Source organism: Lepidochelys kempii, chromosome 1 (assembly GCF_965140265.1).
Source record: "Lepidochelys kempii isolate rLepKem1 chromosome 1, rLepKem1.hap2, whole genome shotgun sequence".
Taxonomy (NCBI): Eukaryota; Metazoa; Chordata; order Testudines; family Cheloniidae; genus Lepidochelys; species Lepidochelys kempii.
Window position 1 is genome coordinate 336662357 of NC_133256.1, and position 22111 is coordinate 336684467.

The 22111-nt window shown below is 44.7% G+C and overlaps 1 protein-coding gene across 1 annotated transcript in view; it reads right to left on the bottom strand.

The window, feature by feature from the left end:
* MCM10 (minichromosome maintenance 10 replication initiation factor) overlaps positions 1 to 22111 on the bottom strand; it is a 33936-nt gene that overhangs the window by 7976 nt on the left and 3849 nt on the right. The window contains exons 3-16 of the mRNA XM_073328741.1: positions 20079 to 20405; positions 18996 to 19100; positions 18143 to 18277; positions 17594 to 17768; positions 16355 to 16520; positions 14734 to 14901; positions 13030 to 13146; positions 10674 to 10873; positions 9510 to 9610; positions 8359 to 8469; positions 8155 to 8272; positions 7449 to 7668; positions 4999 to 5140; positions 2985 to 3103 (exon numbers count right to left, since the gene is read on the bottom strand). Coding sequence (XP_073184842.1) covers positions 2985 to 3103; positions 4999 to 5140; positions 7449 to 7668; positions 8155 to 8272; positions 8359 to 8469; positions 9510 to 9610; positions 10674 to 10873; positions 13030 to 13146; positions 14734 to 14901; positions 16355 to 16520; positions 17594 to 17768; positions 18143 to 18277; positions 18996 to 19100; positions 20079 to 20405 — 2204 coding nt within the window. The remainder of the gene's footprint in view (positions 1 to 2984; positions 3104 to 4998; positions 5141 to 7448; positions 7669 to 8154; positions 8273 to 8358; positions 8470 to 9509; positions 9611 to 10673; positions 10874 to 13029; positions 13147 to 14733; positions 14902 to 16354; positions 16521 to 17593; positions 17769 to 18142; positions 18278 to 18995; positions 19101 to 20078; positions 20406 to 22111) is intronic.

Sequence of the window (22111 nt, forward strand, 5' to 3'; positions counted from 1 at the left end):
GACTGTCCTGTTCTGTTTGAACAACATCTAGCACAATGGGGTCCTGGCCCATGACTGGGACTCCTGGTGCTGATAACTGGCACTCTCAGTTGTGCACAGGGGAGAACTAGATTCCAGAGAAACCTCAATCCCCTTATGGTTTCTAGAAAGGGAGAGCATGGAGGCCACATGGATGCAGTGTGTGTGGGGAGCGAGCCAGCCTGGAGGAAGAGGAGGAGGGCCACAAGCTGATGTTGTTAGGACAGAGTGCATGTCAGGCAGGAGGGGACAGACAGGGTGCTAGACGGCAGCTAACTGCAGAAGAGGGAAACAGTGACCGAGACTGACAAGGTGTAAATGCCCTCATACCAGGAACTAGTCCAGCTTTGGTGTTTCAAGTCTGTGGCTCTGACTTCAGATCAAATTTGATCAGTTTAGCAGTAAAATGACAGGGAGTGGGTCAAATCCTCCTCTCTGGGTAAATCTACACTGCTGCTAGAGGTGTGATTTCCAGCTCAGGCAGACACTCCTGCACTAGCTTTGATCAAGCCAGCACTATCTATATCTATATATATATAAATAAACCTAGCACTGCAGCCATCACAGCATAGGCCAGCTGATCAAGTACATACCTAGGGTCTCAGACAGGACTGTATGCGGGGTTGCTATTTTTAGCATGCTAACGCGATCAAAGCTAGCGAGGGAATGTCTACCTGAGCTGGAAGTTACAGCTCCAGCTGCAGTGGAGACACACCCACAGTAAAAGCAGCGTAGACCCAAAGTTCAGCGGAGATATTCCAGATTTACACCCGTAGCAGAGCAGAATTTGGAACTATGCAAAGTCAACCTGGGCTCTCAAAAGCCTTGTCAGCCACACCAGAGAATCACATAATAGCAACCAGCACTGCTGGGACTGAACCAGTGCAAACTGCAATACTGCACGGTGGTCATACTAGCCATTCTGTGTCACGCACACTGCCACTTATAACGCTCCCTGCCGGAGCTTTAGGGCACAGGGGCATTGTACCTGTCCCACGACACCTAGGCCAGCACCCTGGAAGAGATTCATGATGGTTTGTTCCAGTGGGTGCCTCAATTGCTCTGTCTTTCATAATAATGCGCTGGTTTTAGTCACTCCTCATAGCAAAGCTGCATTTCAGGGTGTGTCTAAGTGTGTATGCTACAGGGGGGCACTGTACATTCAGCATCTCAGAAACACCTGCAGGATTGTGCTTGGGCCAACAAAGGGAAATGAGAATTCTTATTCAAAAAGCTTTTATTAGGTGCCATAGCAGTTACTAGCCTTTAACAGTAAATTAAAAAATCAGGACTTGTAGGTTCACCTTGAGACTAAACGGGTCTCTGACATCTGTTCTAATTTTACAAAATAAATAGAAAGTAAAGCATTCCGAGCTCCTCCCGTGAAAAGTGCTATAAATACGCTAAGAATTATAACCAATGTGAGCATCTCCCTTATTACGCACACCCACACACTGTTGCAACTGTGTCTTAAAAGGGACACTGTCAAGTTAAAAATCTAAAGTCTTGGTGCTATCACCCCATCTAACATTAAACCTGACAGTATAATTTAGATATTTAATAGCTGTGTTTTCACTGGCTCTTTGCACCTCATGCACCTTGAACAATGATGCTAGACTAGTCAGTTTCACCTCCTAGTTTTCATATATTATACTCCTGGGGGAATTCTGCACCAAAATATTAAAAATTCTGCACACAATATTTTAAAATTCTGCATATTTTGTCAAAATAACACAATATCATCACATCAGTTTCAATTACTTTGGTAATTTATTTCAAAATACCTGTCAGCAACTATGTCAGACACAAAAAATCATTCTCCCAGGAGTAGAGAGTTAAAGAAACTCCTAGGGCAACCTAGTTCCTGTTTCTCAGCTCCCTTCCCTCCATAGCCCAGCCGCGGGCAACCCCCCAGCCCAGACACCTGCACACCCTCCTCCCAGAACCCAGCAGTGACACCCCCCTCCCCCCAAGCCCAGACACTCACACCCCCTCCTCCCAGAACTCAGCTGCACCCCCCCACCAGCCCAGACACCCTCATCCCCTACCCCCCAGAGCCCAGTCACAGGGCACATCGCCAGCCCAGACACTCACATCCCTTTGCCCCCAGAACCCAGCCGTGCTCCCCCCCACCCCAGACACCTGCTCTTCCCCAGAACCCAGCCGCAGTTCGCCCCCAGCTTCCCCGCTCCACCCCCCAAGAACCCAGTCACATCCCAGACACCTGCACTCTACCCTTCCCCAGAGCCCAGACACAGGGCACCCCCCAGCCCAGAAACTCGCACCCCCTACTCCCCAGAGCTCAGCCACGGGGCACCCTCCAGCCCAGACACCTGCACCTCTTCTCCCCCACAGCCCAGCCACAAGGCCCACCCCCAGCCCAGACACCCTCACCCACTACTCTCCAGGGCCCAGCCCCAGCCCTCCAGGCCAGACACTTGCACCGCCCCCAAGAGCCCAGGGATCCAGAGAAAGAAACAACCTGATGCTGGGTTGTTTCCTACACGTTGCTAGCCTCCTTCCTTCAGCCAGGAACTGTAGCTGCCGGGATCCCTCCAGCTCCCTCCCCCTGGCATTGTCTTCTGTATGTGAGCTGGGCTCCGCCAGGTCAAGCGGCTCCCTAGTGGCAGCCATCAGCTCTGCAGCCCGTTTCTGTAAGGGGGGAGGGGGACGGACAAAATTCTGTGCAGAACATTAATTTCTGCACATATTCTGCATTGTGCAGTGGCGCAGAATTCCCCCAGAAGTAATATTAGTACAATGCTGCAGTGTCTACAAGGGAATGTGGAAATTCAAACAAATGAATTTCACTGGAATTTTTTTAAATTGTGGAAACATTTCTAGTGAATGCATATTTTGTAAAAGCTCATGTACACAACACCTAGGTTTGGATGTTAGAGTGTCTAATTATTTGTAATGATCCTGAACTTTCACTCTCAGTGCAAGTATATGTACAAAGCAATTACCTCCTTAAGGACGCCCACGTGCTTGGACTTGGCATTCAGGATTTTCTGGAACTCTTCAGACTCCAGATATGCCAGCTGTTCTCGACGTTTCTTTTGGGCAGGTTCTAGTTCATCTGCAGCTAGAGAAACAAGACAGGGTTGCTGTTTATGCCGCTGGGTAAGTTTAAAATCATGCTCTGCTTTCTAAGCATAACCATCATTTTGTACTTTACAAACAACAAGCACTCGAAGCGATGTCTCAAGTCGTATGAAATAATATTTTGTAAAGGAGGAGTGAGTGAGAATAGGGTGTGTAATTAGTGCAGTAGCTACAGGCCTTAGGTCAAATTCCAATCCAGTCATCACAAGAGAAAATAAAATGCTACTAACAATGTTAGCTTCCTCTTCTGCAGATCTCAAAGCACTTTACAAACAATTAAGCTTCCCAACACTTATGAGATTGGTATTATTCCCGTCATGCAGAGGGGAAAACTCAACCAGAGGTTAAGTGACTTACCAGAATACACATGGCAAGTCAGTAGCAGAGCTGGAAGGAGAAGCTATGAGTCACTCTCGCACTGTAGCCACTAAATCACTTTCCTTGATGAGATTTAGCCAAGTATGTAATTTGTGTACAATTACAAATACTATAATACCTTGAGCCAAGGGAGGAAAACAGGCTTAGAATAGCAGGTATCGTACACACCGAGTGAGGTTCCTTGCCAGAGCAGGATCAAAGCCCAGTGGATCCTGTAGCAAGCTGGACCTACATTCTGCAGCATTATCCCTGGATTCTGGAGACTAGAAATTCTGCAGCAGCCTCATTAAAATGAAGAAGCTTGGAACCAATTAACTATGAAGGTCAATGAGGATAGCAGAGCCCGCGTTACCTATTGGGATAGTCAGTTAGTTTATGGTAAGCCCAGGTTTGCAATATGCTGCACTACTGACAACCAGCAGCATTGGGTAAGTTGTTTGGGGAGAGCTGGGGGCAAGCTGAAGATTTCGGCAGCCTTACACACACACACGATACTGCAGAAGCCAGGGGAAGTGCTGTAGGGTAAGTAAAGCAGCAGAAAATGTTTCTGCTAAAATGATCAACAGCAAAGTAGTCAGCAATAGTGACATTTACAGGTGAGATTTTCAACAATGCCTAACTGACTTAGGAGCACAAGTCCCATTGCCTTTCAAAGAGATTTGTGCATACCACATTCATAAAAGTGTTAACTCTGAAAATTAAGGATGACATTTCAGGATAAGATTAGGAGATTTAGGAAAAGAAGCCTCTCAGGGTCCGTGGGACTCCTGCTCCTACATCAGTTGGGCACAATTGGAATTCCCACCCTAAAATTGTCATCTCTTAGTTTCAGAGTTAACAATCCATTGTGACAAATGGAGCAGTGTGCACTTCAGGGAAACGGGGAGAATATTTATCTCACAGGATGACTGTGAGGCATTATACAATGCTTTGCTCTGCTTGAACATCTTCCAGCCAACAGTTGCAACATGCTTGATATGTTCATGAATAAACACGTTGATGTTTCTACCATGCTTTCAGCTCTTGCATCATATATGATCCAGGAGGACTTAGTAACAATACACATTTTAAAAAAAAATCACGATTAGAGATCATGACTAGGTTAAAGATTTAAAGCCAGAATTACAGATTTTGTGTTTCTATTCCTTCCAACAGCAGAAAATCCAATAGCACTCATCCTATTTTTCAATTTTAAAAAAAATCTGGGCATGATCTCTGACAGAGCTTTCAGGGTCTGTCTGTCTCCATAGCAGCAGGATACCCCACCTTTGTCACCAGATCCATCATGGAATTAGGCCTTTTAAAATCAGGTTGAAAACCTGTTTTAGTTCCAAATCTCTTTGACACAGCCTGTGATTTTAGTTACAAAAGTACTTTTGTAATTCATCAGCAGCTGCTGAGCTGAACATGGTTGGTCGTAAGGCACCTGGTGATACGTGGAGGGTACTGTATTGTACAACGCACTCACTTTTTAAAGTCAGGTCTGTGCTTTCATACCTTGTGATGAGGGGATGTTTTTCTCAACTCTCTCCATGATCTCCAGAACTTCGGCAAGATCAGATCGTTTCCGTTTAACACTGTTTGGGTTGGTTTTATTGAGGATTTGGCCTTTTGCTCGCAGTTTCTTTATAGCAGCCAACTAGAAGATGGGAACTAAATGTTAATATTGAACACAAGTATCCAAGGTCACACATTCCTAATTCCAAGGCAGATGGGAAAATGTCAACTGGAAGAAGCAATAAGGTGTTCTAGACTTAGCATGGGCATCCCAACCAAATTCTAATCCCAACTCTGCATTTCCTAGTAGTGTAGCCTTTGCCAAATCACCCAACCACTGACTCAGTTTCCCAATCTGTAAAACGAGGCTGATAATTCTCACTGGTGTGTTACGGGGCTACGTGTCTGAGATCCAGACGAAGGTGCTGGACAAGATAGAGAGGAGCTAGAACAAAGAAAATTGCATTTTCAAGGCAGAAAGGAAACATCACTGGAGATTTCTATATAAATCACTCTAATAACTGGGCACTAAAAGAAACTTGCAGATAATCCTCCAGATCTATCCAAAAATGTTAGATTCCTCTCTTCTATCTCACTAGCGAGGAGTCGATTTTCTCTTACAGACAAGAAATTAAACCCCTGCAAAGGAAAGACGTACCTATTCTCTGCTGGCTGGGAACCAGACTACTAAAGCTCATGGCAGTGAGGATGGAAAAATACAGATTACAATGAATCCGCTGTGCTGCTGAATGTACAAGGTACATCCTAGCACTCCAAAGATTTCACTTGGATGTTAACTGACTGAGGCAAAGGACCCAGCCACGAAGGGGTTACATTTAATAAAATGATCAAGAGCTAAGTTCCCTCTAAGCTGCACAGCCACGCAGCTGCCTATTAAACCCTGAGCCGGGGCTCAGGGCTGCGCCAGGGAGAGATGCCTCTCCCCCAGGGCGGACCTGCCGCAGCCAGGGGAGAGGCACCCCTCCCCAGCGCAGACCTGCAGTGGCCGGGGGAGAGGCACCCTTCCCTCGGCAACAATATGGACCTGCCCCAGATCTGCTGTGGCCAGGGGAGAGGAGCCCCTCCCTTGGCCCAGCCCAACCCCGCCAGAGCTGCCGCAGCTGGGGAGAGGCACCTCTCTCCCGGCCCCGAGCTGCTGCGGCGAGAGAGGGCTGGGGAGAGTTCTCTCTCCCCACCGCAGGCCTACAGCCCAAACCCCTCATCCCTGGCCCCACCCCAGAGCCCACACCCCCTGCACCCCAACCCTCTCCCCCAGCCCTGAGCCCCCTCCTGCACCCTGAAGCCCTCATCCCCAGCCCCACCCCAGAGCCTGCACCCCCAGTCAGAGCCCTCATACTCCCAAACCCCAACCCTCTGCCCCAGCCCTGAGCCCCCTCCCACACCCCAAACCGCTCATCCCCAACCCCACCCCAGAGCCCTCACTTCCCTCCCGCACCCCAACCGTCTGTCCCCTCCCACACTCCGAATGCCTCAGCCCCACCCCCACCACATTAATTTTGTTACATGCACCAATATGAAGGTGATGTGTCACACATCACCTCCATATTGGTGCACATAACAAAATTCATTCTGTACATGGACGTAAAAAATTAGAGGGAACACTGATATTTTTATAACATCTCTGAGGAGCTTAAAACTCAAAGCATCTCTCAAAATGGAAAACAAAACAGGCTTTAGCAAACAGAGTGCGGATAACACTCTTGCTTTCTGTGCAGCTACTGCAGATCTCCCAGGTTTGTCTCAGAAACCAGGGCAAACAAGAATTTATGTTTGCACAGTGCATAATATGAGCTTTCAGGGAAAGCCTTTGGCCTCTGGGAGTGAATGTGCTTATGCACCCCATCCTGGTACATGTACTGAGCTTGTTTTCTGGTGCTGACATTTTAAATCCCTGCTGTGTACTGTCCTAGAAACACACAAATACGTCTCCTTCAAAGCAATCTCCAAAGAATGGCCACTTGCTGAAGGGGGAGTCAATCCCACCTTCAGATCAAAGGAAACTAAAGTGCAGCATGTCCTTGGCTAAGACTGACAGCAAGGGTGCCAGTTAGAACGATGGCTTCTGTGATGCTGACACTTGTGCCTTAGGATTTAGACTGACAGCAAATCATTTCTCATAGGCCAGTCAGTAATAACTCACTCATGACTGACTCAGGCAGGATTTCAACCAGCAAGAGGTGAGACTCCAAATCCCAGTGCCAGAAGTTTGCATAGCACAGATTTTCTTTAGCAGATATCCTACCACTTTGAATACTTACTGAAAGACAAACTAGTAGCATGGTGTCTTGGACACAAACAGCTAATCGGAATTAGAAGCTTACAATGGGGTACAACAGAGCTTAACACGTTGATCTCGGAAGTAAAGGCTGCATGTTGCAACATGACCCATGTCAGGAGCTCAAAGTCCAACTGTTCAAAGGGATTGTTACCTTTTTAGCTTCTACTAAACCATTCAGTTTTGGTACTGGAGGTGGAGAATCATCAAAGAAGAGGACGTCATCGCCCTCAGAGAAGCCTATCCCCAGCCTAGGTGCTTGAGGGGTTGACATTTTTGCAGCTTTGGGAAATTCAGCCCCTGGGGTTGGAGAGCGGAGCCCTGAGGAGGATGGTAAAGCTGGGCTATTGGTTTTTGTTGTCTTCTGAAGAAACCTAAAAGAGGACAAAAACACTGAAGTACAGTCATGATTCATCTTGGCAAATCGAAAAGCTCGAAAATAGTACAATTGACTTTAGAAGCCATATTGTAAGCCATTGTTCAATGGGAGAGGCCTTGCCTGTATTGCTATTAAAGCATTCTGCATGTCACCCAGTTGGATAGTGCAGTTAGGCCGGTCAGTTTCCTTTTAATCAGAGCTCAAACCACTCTGCAAACATTAAGGCTCACCGCAACCCTGTGAGGTAGGTAAGTCAGTCACAGAGTAGGCAGATCCCAGGAATCATGGTTCCCAGCCTCCTGCTCTAACACTCTCCCTACATTATCCTTTCTGGTTCTCAGGCACAATGATGCAGCATTTGACTGTTCACTGAAATAAGTCTTATGATATTGCTAGTTAGATAGGTTTCATAAAACTTTAAACCCTCCCACCCAACAGGACAGTCTGCCTGTAAAACATCAGATGATGGAGCGTGTTTTACCGCCTCTGTATATCTTCTGATCGCTTTTTTCTGGCCTCCAGCATTTGCTGTTTCTGTTGTTTGAGCAGTGCTGAAGCGGAGATAGACTGGAACGCAGATCCTTGCTTCCCTCGAGCATCTGAAATAAATATACAGACACTGAGACTTGCAAGGAATGAGCCAAGGCTCAGCAAAGGGGAGTGTCACGGGAGTACCTGGACATACCTGCTGCATCTGCTTTGGCCAAGTGTTTGCAGAGGTTTCGTGCTCCAAAGGTTGGCATTGCCAACAATTCTTTGAATTCATCAGTACATAGCATGGGTCTCTTCACCATACCTGGAGCAGTGTACAAAAAACCCAACAGACTCAGAACCAGGAAGGGAAATGTAGGTCTGGCTTCAGCACTCACACTTAATGCATCAAACATTTCTAACATGAGAATGGCTATGAAACATAATATTCAGTGCTCACATAGTACTCTCATCTTAACAGAGGTCACAAATTAGCTTCACAACATCCCACCTCTTTATTTTGGTACTTAGATGGCCCCATTACTCTAGTATCTGAGCACTTCACTATCTTTAATGTATTTATCCTCACAACACCCCTGGGAGGTAGGGACATGTTTTACAAAGGGGGAATTGAAGCAGAGAGATACTAAGTGACTTGTACAGCATCACACAGAAATATACCAATTGAACCAAATCTCCCAAGTCCCACACTAGTGTCCTAACCACTAGACCAGCCTTCCTCTCTCCCCTGGGAGGCCCAACAAGGGCTATCCTATTTACAGAAAGGGAAATGGAGGCAGAGAGGTTAAGTGACTTGCTCAATGCCATGGAAGGAATGTGTCAGAGCCAGGATTAGCACTCTTGAGATCCCCACCTCCCAGGACTGTGCTGGGACCGCCCCAGCATGCCTCTCTCTTCGGGGCATACTCAATGTCCCCAGAAATCGTGAAAACCCTGTTTCCAATGGTTCAAGTCATTTGTTTTCAGCCCAGTGATTCACAATTGGAGATCTTAGAATTACCAGTGCTCCCTCAGTCTAGCAGTAACTTTTTCATGCTGGCCAAGGACTGGATGGAGCAAGTTCCACACTTTGGCCAGTAATGTTCTATCCCAGAGATATGTGCGTGCAGGAGGTTGTATAATAAAAGAGAGGTACAAAACATACTCTGAAGAGAGCTGGACATTCTCTGTGCAGCTGTGATACCAGATGGAGGTAGTTTACATCATTTGGGGAAGTGAATTCAAACTGGCCATCTTTGTAACTACAGAATTTCCCAGAGGCTCTAAACTAGCTCACACATCATGGGCTCCACAGACATGTCACACAGCAAGCAGAAAGCATGTGACGGGAAGAAAGAAAGTTACCTATTTTCTCTCTAGTTTCCTGTACAATTGCGTCAGTTCCTTTTACGACCAGATTCGTGAGAGTGGTTTGTATCTTCTTCTTCGGGGCTGCAGCTGCTGCACTACAGAGACAAAACCCCACAAAAAGTGAGTGCTGCTCCAAGACATGTAGCAGTAAAGGGTGAGGAGCAGTACTGGAGTTTGAGTACCAGCTCAGCAACTCCCCAAATGCTCCAATTACCCGTCATTCACTCTGAGCAGGTGCTTCCTTCACAAGTAGGGACATTGTGCTGTAATCTTTTGTATCTCAAAGACTTGGGCTTCCCATTTCTGCCAAGATTTAGATACACATTTCTGAGTATTAAGGAGACACAGAGACTTTGACGAAATCTGGCTAATTTTAGCTCAAGAAAAAGATAGGAGAGATTGCTACATGCAGCCACACATGTCATTTAATGAGGTAATCAGGTAGCATTGTTAGGAGAATCCTAAAAGTGATTTGCAAGTATTGGGCATGATCCAGCTTCCACTCAAGTCAATGGGAGTCTTTCCACTGCTGACTTCACTGGGATTTGGAAAGGGTCCAATTAAGTCTCAGAACCCATGTGAAGTAGAGACCAGATACATACAGCTCACTTCACCCATCACTCCCAGGTGGGAGGCAGTAGGTATTTAATAACACACAGCAACATCATATCATTTAAGTTAGGAAGTGAAAAAACACAAGATCCAGGGATATGTCATCAGAATGTAATTACCCACGATAGCATTTGGCCAGGACACAGTGGTTAAAAGTGCCCAGGGATCTTTAATGACCTTAAGTGCTCAGGACTTAAATTTACCCCTCCTTTGAAAGAGGGCAGCACAGCATCCCCAGCCTCACAATGCGGTATTGTTGTGGTACAGATTCTGAGGTAAGAACATCACATACCAACTCACCAACACCACCTCAAGGATAGGAAGGTGTTTTCCATCCAAGCACTGACTGCTTACCTTGGATGGCCAGGCAGGCTCCCTGCCAAATGCGGTGTGGCTCAGAGCAGTTTATTCCTGTTTGGTTAATTTAGTGAACCCAAAGGAATGCTGGCCTCTTTAAAGGTAACTTCAGGCACACTTATAAGTAGTCAGGAAGTGAATTCTGCCAAAGAGCCAAGGGCTGCAAGGAAATTAAGCAGTTTCTCTTACACTGAGGCTGCGTAGGCTGCCGAAGAAACACCTCCATAGTAAAACCCATCCTGACAGAGCCGCTCCTTCAAGCTGGGATTTTTGCAAGCTATCCTTTTTGGAGCACGGCCACTGGAGAAGCTAGACTGCAAATCTGCCCGCTTCGAGCTGAGCCTCTTGTACTGGGATTGTACGTGGTACTGGCAATATTCACAGTCATTCTGAAGGAAAGAAATAAGGGAGCTCTGTAATTGAAGACTAACTGGAGATTGATAGATAACATTTCCCCTGAGAAAAACAACAATATCTTTTTGTAACTAAGCTGTGCTCATACAAACATGATGAGTCACCAGCAAGTATTGAGCTTGACCAACACACACACAGGCCTCTACCACTGTGGGTTGAAGGCTGTTATAATGCAGGGACCAGTCACTAGAGGGAGACAAGATTCCACACACTAATGTCTTACATATTCCCTCTTAGAATAGCTTATTCTCAAAGTCTGCAGGTCCAAGGTTTCACCTCACCGACATCTGGGTCATCAGTATGTATGTGGCCATGGCTCATGACCTTCAGTTACACGGCCTCTTTACAAGCATAGACATGGAAGAAAAGCAACACTAAAAATGAGAAGTTTCCTACAGCCAGTTAAAAAAGTTTACAGACACGTTTCAATATAAACCCAAGAGAGAATAGAGATTAAAATCAGTGATTGTCCTAGTTTGTCTGTTGGGAGGGATCAATACTGTGAACAGCACCCTCCACTCATGGTGTTCATTAACTTTCCATCACAGTTGAAATAACGTCATTCTCTATGTAGTTCTATGTACAGGGTTTCTAGTAGCAATACCTTCCAGATCAGGCATGTTGTGCTTGTTAGCCAAGAACCAGTCACCTCCTCCAGCCAGGTTAGCCGCCAGAAAATGTCCTCCCCAAGGCTCATTACTGCCGGCTCTAGATGTTTATTGATGCAGTTGAGGTTTAGGATACTGCACATCCATGTCACCATGTGCTGACATATAAGCACGTTCCAATGTTGTTGCAAATGTCTTATACAATTACCGTCCTCCTCCATCTCCAAATGCTTCTACCCCACTTCCAATCCTCCCCCATTTTGCTGGTATCCTTCAAGGTTCTGTACTAAGCCTGTATTCTTTTCCTTCTACACCTACCTGTGGGTGCTCGGCTCTGCTCTTATTGGGATGATTCCCCTCTCTGCTCATCCCCACATCTGTCTGAACTCTCAGCCTGGATGAACTACCACCAACTCAGACGCCAGTGGAAACTAGAATATTCCCCACACCCAAACCCTCCCTTCTTCACAACTCTATACTCTCGATACATGGTCTTGACATCAGAGCTGTGAGCATGTACTGAGTCTTAGTCACAAAGGAACAGTTTTCAAGATGCATTTGCTTGTGTATATATCTGGGTAGAACTGAACCCAAAGATTATCAGAGGGGCTCCACTCTCATAGGGTCCCTTGCAGAGATGGCAAAGCTCACATCTTAACATAGCATATGGTGACCAAAGGATATTTAGATTAGATTAAGATTTCATTTCCTCCTTCTTGACCTTCCCACCTTTAATGGAGTGGCCTGCCCCTAAAGGCCGCAGGCCTGGAGCAGGCAAGTATCATACCATTAGCCCTGACTGCCACACCGACGATGGGGTGTGGGGTTTAGTTAGTAGAACCAGCTGGGTTAAGAGCAGGTTAGACAAACACCTGTCAGGGATGGTCTAGATAATACTTAGTCCTGCCATGAGTGCACGGGACTGGACTAGATGATCTCTTGAGCTCTCTTCCAGTCTTACCATTCTATAATTCTCCTATAAAGAGCAGCAGGAAGCTGCCAGCAAGGGGGGATGCTCAGGGAGAGAGAGACTGCAGAGTCTTTGGACATAAGATGCTTCAGCAGAGGCCTGAGACAGCAGGGAGTGGCTGCAGGGAGTAAGTAGACTCCAGCAGGAAACCCTGAGTTTTTGAGTAAAAGGCTAGAGGCGGGGAAGGCCTGGGAGACCCCAAGTAGGGAGACAAGGAGTCAAGATTTGATGGGGATTTGAGAAATTTTATTTTGAATATTCTGTTAATAAATCCTGCCCCAGGGAGATGCGTTTCTGGACTTGAGAAGAGTTTTAGCAATTTGACTGAGAGAGCCTTAAAAAAATGGGGAAACCGAGGCAGGCCACCTGTAGAGCACCAACAGCCCACAAGGGGGCATGCAGGTGAAGGCCTGCCCATTGACACAACTAATGACACACACATTAGTTATAAATTACGACCCAATAGTAATGCACAGAATCAGAGCACTGGCTCAAAGGCACCAGCCAGATTTTCCTTCATCAGTGACCCATAAAAGCAACAACAGATACATACCAGGTTAACAATCTGTGTACATGGGTCACCATTCTTCTTCCTAGCTTTGCAGGTTCCCAAGTCCAGAGCTTCACCCAAAAGTAATATCTTTTGGGGGTGATCAACAGACAAACACATCTAAAAAGAAACAGCACAAAGAGTAAACCCAAGGCTCAATAAACAGACTTCTGGAGAGGGGCTGGATAGGTCACAGGATGGTAATGAAACAGAGCCCTTGATCTCCAGGTCATTGGTTCAGTTCCTGTCTAGGTTGGTAGTGACCAAATGTAATTTACCACAGGACAGCAAATTGATGGATTATGAGCCAGTAGATGGTCTCAGTCCAAATTTCTAGTGAACATGTGTTCGCAGGACAAAAGCCACCATCAAGTGGCCCGGCTGCTGGAAGTCTCCACAGAGAAGCCAAAGACTGAACAGGCATGGAGACCAAATACCTGCTCAGCCCTGAACACGGTCATCCTTGGAACAGAGCTTAGCTATATTGGTATGACTAGGCTGCATTGCTATGGACCATGCTGTATGCATTCTGTGGATAGACAGACGGCTTCATATGTCATTACTGGAAGTTAGCACCTTTTACAGTTCACTTTAATTGAAAGATTTATAGCAGGCTAGCCCACTGTACACAAGGGCTCAGGCTAGCTCACTGTCCACCGCAGTTCAAGGCACCGCCTGTACCAGAAGGGGTATTGGCCTTCCTCAGAAGCGGATTGGCGGTCATTGTGACAAGGGGTCAAATACTGCTATATGCCCATAAATCAGGTACAGGGAGAATTACTGAAAAACAGTGGCTCTAACGGAAAAGAGGAGGTAAAAACTCCTAGCCTTCTGGAAAAGGAAAGAAAAGGGAAAAACAAGAGAGCAGATCGAGGAACGTGATCGTTCCCCTCTATTCGACATTGGTGAGGCCTCATCTGGAGTACTGTGTCCAGTTTTGGGCCCCACACTTCAAGAAGGATGTGGATAAATTGGAGAGAGTCCAGCGAAGGGCAACAAAAATGATTAGGGGTCTAGAACACATGACTTATGAGGAGAGGCTGAGGGAGCTGGGATTGTTTAGCCTGCAGAAGAGAAGAATGAGGGGGGATTTGATAGCTGCTTTCAACTACCTGAAAGGGGGTTCCAAAGAGGATGGCTCTAGACTGTTCTCAATGGTAGCAGATGACAGAACGAGGAGTAATGGTCTCAAGTTGCAGTGGGGAAGGTTTAGATTGGATATTAGGAAAAACTTTTTCACTAAGAGGGTGGTGAAACACTGGAATGCGTTACCTAGGGAGGTGGTAGAATCTCCTTCCTTAGAGGTTTTTAAGGTCAGGCTTGACAAAGCCCTGGCTGGGATGATTTAACTGGGAATTGGTCCTGCTTCGAGCAGGGGGTTGGACTAGATGACCTTCTGGGGTCCCTTCCAACCCTGATATTCTATGATTCTAAGAGACCCTCTCGACATATAATCTGTTTATTGTCAAGTGAGGAAAAGGAAATCCCAGCTTTATATGCTCAGGGTTCCAGGGAAACAAGACAAGGAGCTGTGGTAGGGCTGGAGGTATTTTATAGAATGCATTGCAGGGTGGGATATGAATTTCCTAGCACTTTTCCTTCTGAGGGCACTCTGAATTACAACATCAGTTGGGCAAAGTGTTTTGAAACATTTCCCAGTGACAGCCCAATAAAATTATGAGTCCAAGAGAATAAAAACACTCTTACCTCATCCGAGCCCTCTTTAGGTTTCATGGGATTAGCATTGAGCAGCCCAATGACCATGCCTTGGTCTGTCTTCCAGTGTTCTTTGTGGACATCACCGAACAAAAACAACGAGACACAGCTGTTCAGATCACGCAGGTCGTTCAGCCGCCAGATACTGAAAGTTTTGCCCTGGAACAGACATTGGTTTTCCCTTTAAGATCTTAATAAGAAAACCACTGATATTGCCCAGGCTTACCGCAATCTGCACGAAACTTGTTACTATTTTGCCTTTGTTCTCTATATTTAGTATAGGCTAGGGAATACTATGACAACATTATTTACTTACAAAGGTAATTGTTAAACATGTAATTGTGACCGCTGTTCTTGCTCCTGTTACCAATACTTAATAGCTATAGAGCACTTCACACAGACTCTTATTAATCCGCAATATCCCGTACAGTATGAGTTGACCCCATTTTACAGATGATGAAATTGAGGCAGAGTTTTGCCTAAGACTACCTAGCTGGATCTAGAACACAGACCTTGTGTTCAGCTCCGTGTCGTCTGATGACAAAATACTAGCTTGTAGAATGATCACAAGTGAACTGGTAGAAGCCCCATGATTTGGCATTTTTAGAACAAGATTGAACAAAGCCCTAGTAAGTCTATGATAAGTAGGCTTGGAAGGATTGAATTTTAATTGGTAAATGTCAACAAACATCTATTTCACCTTACACACAAACCAACAAAAAATATTTCCAATAATGATAACCGAAATTTACAAATACGCAAAGAAAGAAAAATTCTGCTTGGGAACTTATTAGAGTTTGATTTTCAGCTACGTACTTTGTATATATTTGTATATATTTGTATATTTTGACATGGGATGTTGACAATTTGTTTTTTAACACTTATAACCCTTTAACTTTTTGAATCTCAACATCTATTGTCATTAGTTATTGTTTGTCCCCTCCATAATTTCCTGCAACTGTGAAAATTTAAATGGATAAATATAGGGAAAAAAATGCTTAAAAATAAATATTGATATCTCTCAAAATTATAAATAATAACAATTGAATTCTGCCAAGCCTTCATTGGAAGGGAAAACGACTGAGTGACCTAACAGATCTTTTCTATCTTGTGATTTCATGAGCTAGACATCAGCTCACCTTTTGGGACTGCAGGACCACGTGATTGAAATTTGGAGGATAAAGAATAAAAATGAAGTTTGGAGGTTTTATTTTTTTTGGTGCTATTTAATATTGTGATCTATTTAATATTCTGCTTTCATAGAGGTAGCTGCTCTTCTGGGGGCCAAAACTAGTGAATTTAGCAATTCATAACAATATAAGTCATAATAAAGATGAAATAATCCTACAGAATGCATGTACCACAACAGAATGAGCAGATTTATACATCATTCTGTAGGTGACAATCTTATGCCATGCATCCAGGTTCTCATATGAGAGCTGACACTAGCAGCATTGAATTAACCTAGACTACCGAGAATATTCAAACGTAATATAGTAGCTTGTTTTAATTAAAACAAGAATGTGGAGTTGGCTGACAAAATGTGCAAAATCTAATTAGCCTGTCAGTGAAAATACCCTCATTTAATTGAGAATAGAACAAAACTGCTTACGTTATTTGAGCTCTGAGGGGTGATTTTCTTTATTATGACTCCAAATGTTACCCAGTCTGTTTCCTCCAGATTCCCCCCAGCCAGCTTGCCTTGCAGTTGAGACAGTCTGATCAGTTTCCGTCCAGCCATTTTCCTGTCTATTTCCACTGATGACACACGGGGTTTTCTACATGAAGAAACAGAGCATATAGAGACCACTAACATTAGCACCAATACATGGAGATGATCAATAGCTTTTACATTCATGAAATTACAGCAAGAGACCTATTAGACTGTCTAGCCCATCCCCAACCACCATCATTGCAGGACTGTTCTTGGGAGTACAGTATGTAGTGCTCTGTTCTTAAAGAGCCCAGCATCCCCCCGGTAGATCACTCCACAGTCTAATAGGAGTCAATGAAAAGTATGTTCTGCACCCGATTTCATCCCATTCCTCCTAGCTGTACAATCTTAGAAAACCTGAAACAATTCCTGTCAGTTACTGGTGTTAAACATACAAATATTTGAAGGCTGCTGATGTAATTAGTTGTGTCCAAGTACCAACACAACAAGTTAAACTTGTATCTGTGGTTAATTCTATTCATTTCAGCAAGGACTGAACAATATTGCTGCCCAAGCATGAGTGCGGGTTTGAAATTCACCGCTCTTTCCAATGAGGAAAGCCATTTCAAGTAACAAGAGACCTTTTGTGGTCACAACAAGCATTGGGAATATGGGTCAACTCCTGAGGGCCCCCTCCTGCTCACATTGAAGTCCATAGCAAGACACCCATTCATTTTGATTGAAGCAGGAGCAGGCTCCATCATGTCTCCCTTGCCTCCACACCATCTCTGAACATATTGTGACAGAAGCAGTTCTAAGCACACTGTCTAATAAAATTACTGCATTGTTAGAAATGGACTCTAGGTGAAAACAGCATGGTTAGCATCTGTAGAAGAGGACAAAAAATGGTAAATAAGCCAGCAGAGATGTTGCTGTCTAATTACTGAACTACCTACCAGTGCTGCTGCTAGATTATTAACATTCCACCCTGATCAGAGAATATTCATTCTGGGATGGGAAAGCTATTTATAAAATACTGCCAACCAGAAATTTCACCCTGGTCTGACAGCCCGAGATCCCCATTCACAATACATTTGACAAAGGAAGAACCTTTGGGACAGTCCATTAGAAGGATCACATCTCTCCTGTTATTTAAAAATGTTCCCTTGACATCCAGAACAGCTTTGGGTCACTGACCTTAATCTGAGTCCAGAGAAGGTTTCCACAGAGACTGGCTGATCAGTCACACTGGAACTCCCTTGCACTTGAGGAGTCCGGTCTCTGGTGGCCATTTTGGGCCTGTTCCCAGGAGTAGATCTGAGTGGTTGAAATGATGAACTTGATATTGGCCTTGGAGGAGGACTCTTATTCTCTGTAAATAAGAAGGAAAATCTGCATAACGAATGAAAAACAATATTCTCAGTTATAAAATTCAGCAATTTAAAAACTTAACAAGAGACACCAACCTAGACCATATTACCCACAGTAGCGATGGAGAAAAACTTATTCTGCTAGTCAGCTGTGCCTCCTAAGTACAAGATTGTTCCCTGTAGTGGAATCTCAAGGACTAACTCCTGCTCACTTGTAAATGACTCAAGTGACGCAGTTTCCTTTAAGAGACGAAGCCAGTGCCTCAGATCTACAGTGTAACTTTCATATTCTCAGACGAGAGCTAATATTTACCAGACAGCAGCATAGCGCTAAGGCAGCTTAACTGCACCAGAACCTAGTTACTAAGACCTATACCTGATGGTGAATGTTTTGGTTTCTGGGCTCCCTGTTTGGTTATTGATAAAGGGCCGTTGAGCTGAGCAGAGAAACATGGTGACTCCTGGAGTTTCGGAGTTTTCCTTTCTTTGAAGGGAATACAGGGCGATTTACCTGGTCAACAAAAACAAAGAATATTAATGAGACCTCATTGGCTGGACACAAACTCTAATACTTGCTCCAACTAAACACATCCTTGTATAAATTAAATACAGGTCTCAACGTGGAAACCTTTCCATATAGCTGCCAGCTCCTGAAGCCTGCATTTGAAATGTAACAGCTGGGTAGAAACCAGCCATTCATCCTCCAGTGACTCAAGACAGCAGGTACAAATGAACCATTAGGCTGTATTAAGCTGGAGCACTGGCAACACACACTTTGCTAGCCCTAAATATGACCCTCTTCCCTTTTATCCCTACCACATTCACCACACAGGTGTGTCACTCACAGTAACACCACAAAGCAATGTGATCTGTATATTGTGTGAAATGTACCACCTACCAACAATGGGCTCCAATGTAGCGGCTTCCATCAGAGGACCTCAAAGAGCTTTATGCACGTGAGTCAGTACAACACCCTCCAGAGCATCATCCCCATTTTACAGATGGGGAAACTGAGGGTCAGTGATTTAGTGACTTGCCCAAGGTGACACAAGAAATTTGTAGCAGCAAAGAACAGAACCCAGGCCTGTGTTCTCTCAACCAGGCTGCCCCCTTCTACTAGTTGACAGCTTTTGCCTAGTTGCCTAGACACCTAGTTTTCTGCAAGACTTGACTATAAATACAAGTTTGGATGTGGAGACATGAGAAATGTGTTTAATTAACCTAGTTACCAAGGGTTTTTTTCTGAGGGCCTGAGCTGGATGGCTGCCCAATTGCAGTCATTTGTAACTGCTCCTGTAACTTCTTCATCTGCTCTTGCAATTTCCTCAGCTCGTCTAGGAGAGAAAAGAAATAATGAAGCTAGCAGGAAACCAGCATGGATTAAGATTTACAAGATTACTGGAAGCTTAGTGGCTTTACTAAATCATGGGAATTTAGAAGTGATTCTAAGGGGAGAGAGAAAAAGGACTGACGCCATGATAAAAAGAAAGCTCAAGTTCTGTAAGGCTCACAGGGAGCACAGACTTTCCCAGCAGCCCCACTGGAGCTGAATTTTTCTTTAACAAAGGTATTTCTTCATACAATCAACACTACTTAGGTGATGCTATGCCATGTGCATTAATATTTCCTCTCAATACAAGCAATGAAGTGAGAGTACTCAGTACCAGCTTCAAAAGTACCAGGACTGGACCGTACAGCTGCGATTGGCAACAGGTGTGTGTCTCCATGGCTCAACTTAGCATAGTAACAATAGCATTGATACTACCCCTTTAAGTTACTCTGATGCTCATTTTTATATTAAGACTTTAACCAATGCAATCAGATTCAGCCCCAAAGATCAATAAACACACAAGAAGCAGTTCTGATGAACTGCCTGTTGTTGAAGTTTAAGTGTGTGATTATTTTTTTTGTACTGGTGAAAGGTGCCAGAGTGACAGCCCTAGAGGGTGAAGAACTCTTTGTCCATAGAACGGGCTCATTCAGTCCTTGGTCTCTCTATTGACAAAGGTGGCATTTGGGATGGTAAATTTTGCCATGTGGACATTTAAAACTGGACTAACCCCAATATACTTACTTAACCCAGGCCACTCAAGAGTCTTCATGAGCGCTTTCAACCACTTCCCCACAGGGCTGGAGTTGAACTGGAGACTTGAGAGGAAGAGCTCTATATCCCTAACCAATCCCGTGAGCCCTCTGGTACACCCCAATCAGCTCTCTAGTGATCCCCGCAGCTTGTAAAGAGACTATATATATTTGAAGGTCATGAGCTTGAAGGGTATGACAAATCAGACAAAAATTGCTGTTTAGCAAACCTTGCAAATCTTGATTGTTTTTCTCCTTCTCCTGATTGAGAGCTGGAGAACAGGGTATTTCCTGTACAGTTTCTTCCTCTTCTTCTGTCAGGTCATCCACATCTCCAAACAACGCAGATGCATTTTCCTTCTGCTCACTGGCTTCACTCTCCTCAGCATCAACCTCCTCGGTGTAGGATGCATCATCCTCTGCGTCAAACAGCTCATCATACTCATCTGGTTCTCCAGCCTCATCTGAGTGAGCTGTGGTCTCTTCAGGAGTATTCTCATCCTCAGCTACCTCATTCTCTTCTAACAGGGAAGCCAACAGCTCCAAGTCTTCATCACCTGCAACAAACCAATCAAACCAAGAGTCACCACAGCCCAATTAAAGGAAAACTGCAATGTAATATGTGCCCAAGATATTGCAATCACATCTAATTACAAAGAAAAGTCGATCGCTAATTAGATGTAATTAGAGCACTGGTTTTTTTTATAAAACCATAAGTTAGCCCCAAGCAAATCTGCTGTTGGAAAAAGGAAGACAACAATGCAATACAGAATAGCTTCCAATCTCTTCGTCTAATGTAAAACAATGTATCTGAGACACTATTTCTTTAAAATTCGTTATGTATAAAAAAAATTACATGGGAAACAACAAAGCAAGGAGCGGAAATTGTCAGCTATGTTGATCAAGAAAGGTACATTGGAGCTGCAGGCAGAAACACAGTGAATGACAGGAGATTTCTACAGCTTGTTAGGTATGCTCTATATTATTTTAGTTCTAGATTAATTTTTGGTTTATTGCCCAGGCTTCCAAACTGTGGTCCATCAATGGCCCGCAGAAAGCTGGCAGGCCCCAATTTGCTAGCATTTCCTTGTTGGCAGCCTCATTACAAAGAAGAGCCTGGAGGTCTGAAAAAGTAGAAACAGGAGCTGTCCAAAAGGATCAGAGCCACTAGCGGGGGTGGAACTGCCAGTCATCAGCAGGAAATATCAATGGGATCAAAGAAGAAGGGGAGCATATCCAGGAGAGCCTGGGGACCAAGCAGCTGGGCAGCATGTCTGGGGAAGAAGGGGATCAAGCACCAAGGAAATATGTGCAGGGCCAGAAGGGACCAGGCAGTAAAGAAACATGAGTAGAGAGAGAGGAACGAAACAGACTGAGGGGAGATGAAATTCAAAGGAAAGAACAATCGCGTGATTTAGCCTTTGATGCTGAAGATTGTTGGATCATATTAAAGAAGTTCTGTGTTAAAATCACAAATGAGTTTGATTCCCCATAGTTTAAATTCCAGGGTATTACTAATTAAGAGGTCTCTTGGGTTTTGGTACTGTTTCTCTCCCTCTCTGTGTGAAACTTGCAAGCTGCTAATTGTGTTAGTACATCCTGAGACAGAGTCTGTTCTCAAAGCAGTTCACAGAGAGAGAGACTCAAAGCAATACTCTGTAACAACAGAAACAGCACCCAGAGACTCCCCACCCTTTTGTTGTATTCATCTCACTTTGTTAACAATTGTGATTAAAATAGAGATAGAGGATGTATGTGAATGGATGTTTGGTGTGGATAATAACTGAATGATCAGGGAGGTGCCAGCCTAAGAATCCAGCGTCCATTGGCTGAAGATGGCGTCAAGTGGAAATAACCAGAGGACCCCCGGAGGGCAGACTGGAATCCACCCAACAGCCTCAAGAATGGGAGAACCAAAGAACAAGATAACACCCGGCAGCATGGAGTCATCAGGAATGTGCTATCTGCTGATTGATTCAGCAACAGCATGATGAAGCAATTCCCATAGACTGGCATAGGAAGAAATTCCTATAAAAATGGACTCTAGAAAGTGAGAACTTTGGGGTCTGATTCTGCAAACCAACTTCCAGGAGCATCAGATGAGCATCTGACAAGGCCCTGCTCCCTCCTCATGTCCAGGCCACCTGGCAAGTGGCTTGGCATGAGCAACTCCAAGGCTGGTAACTATGATAACAACCTCGCAGAACCTCTGTGTGTGTGTGTGTATGAATGAATGTGTGAATAAATATGAGATTGAATGGAA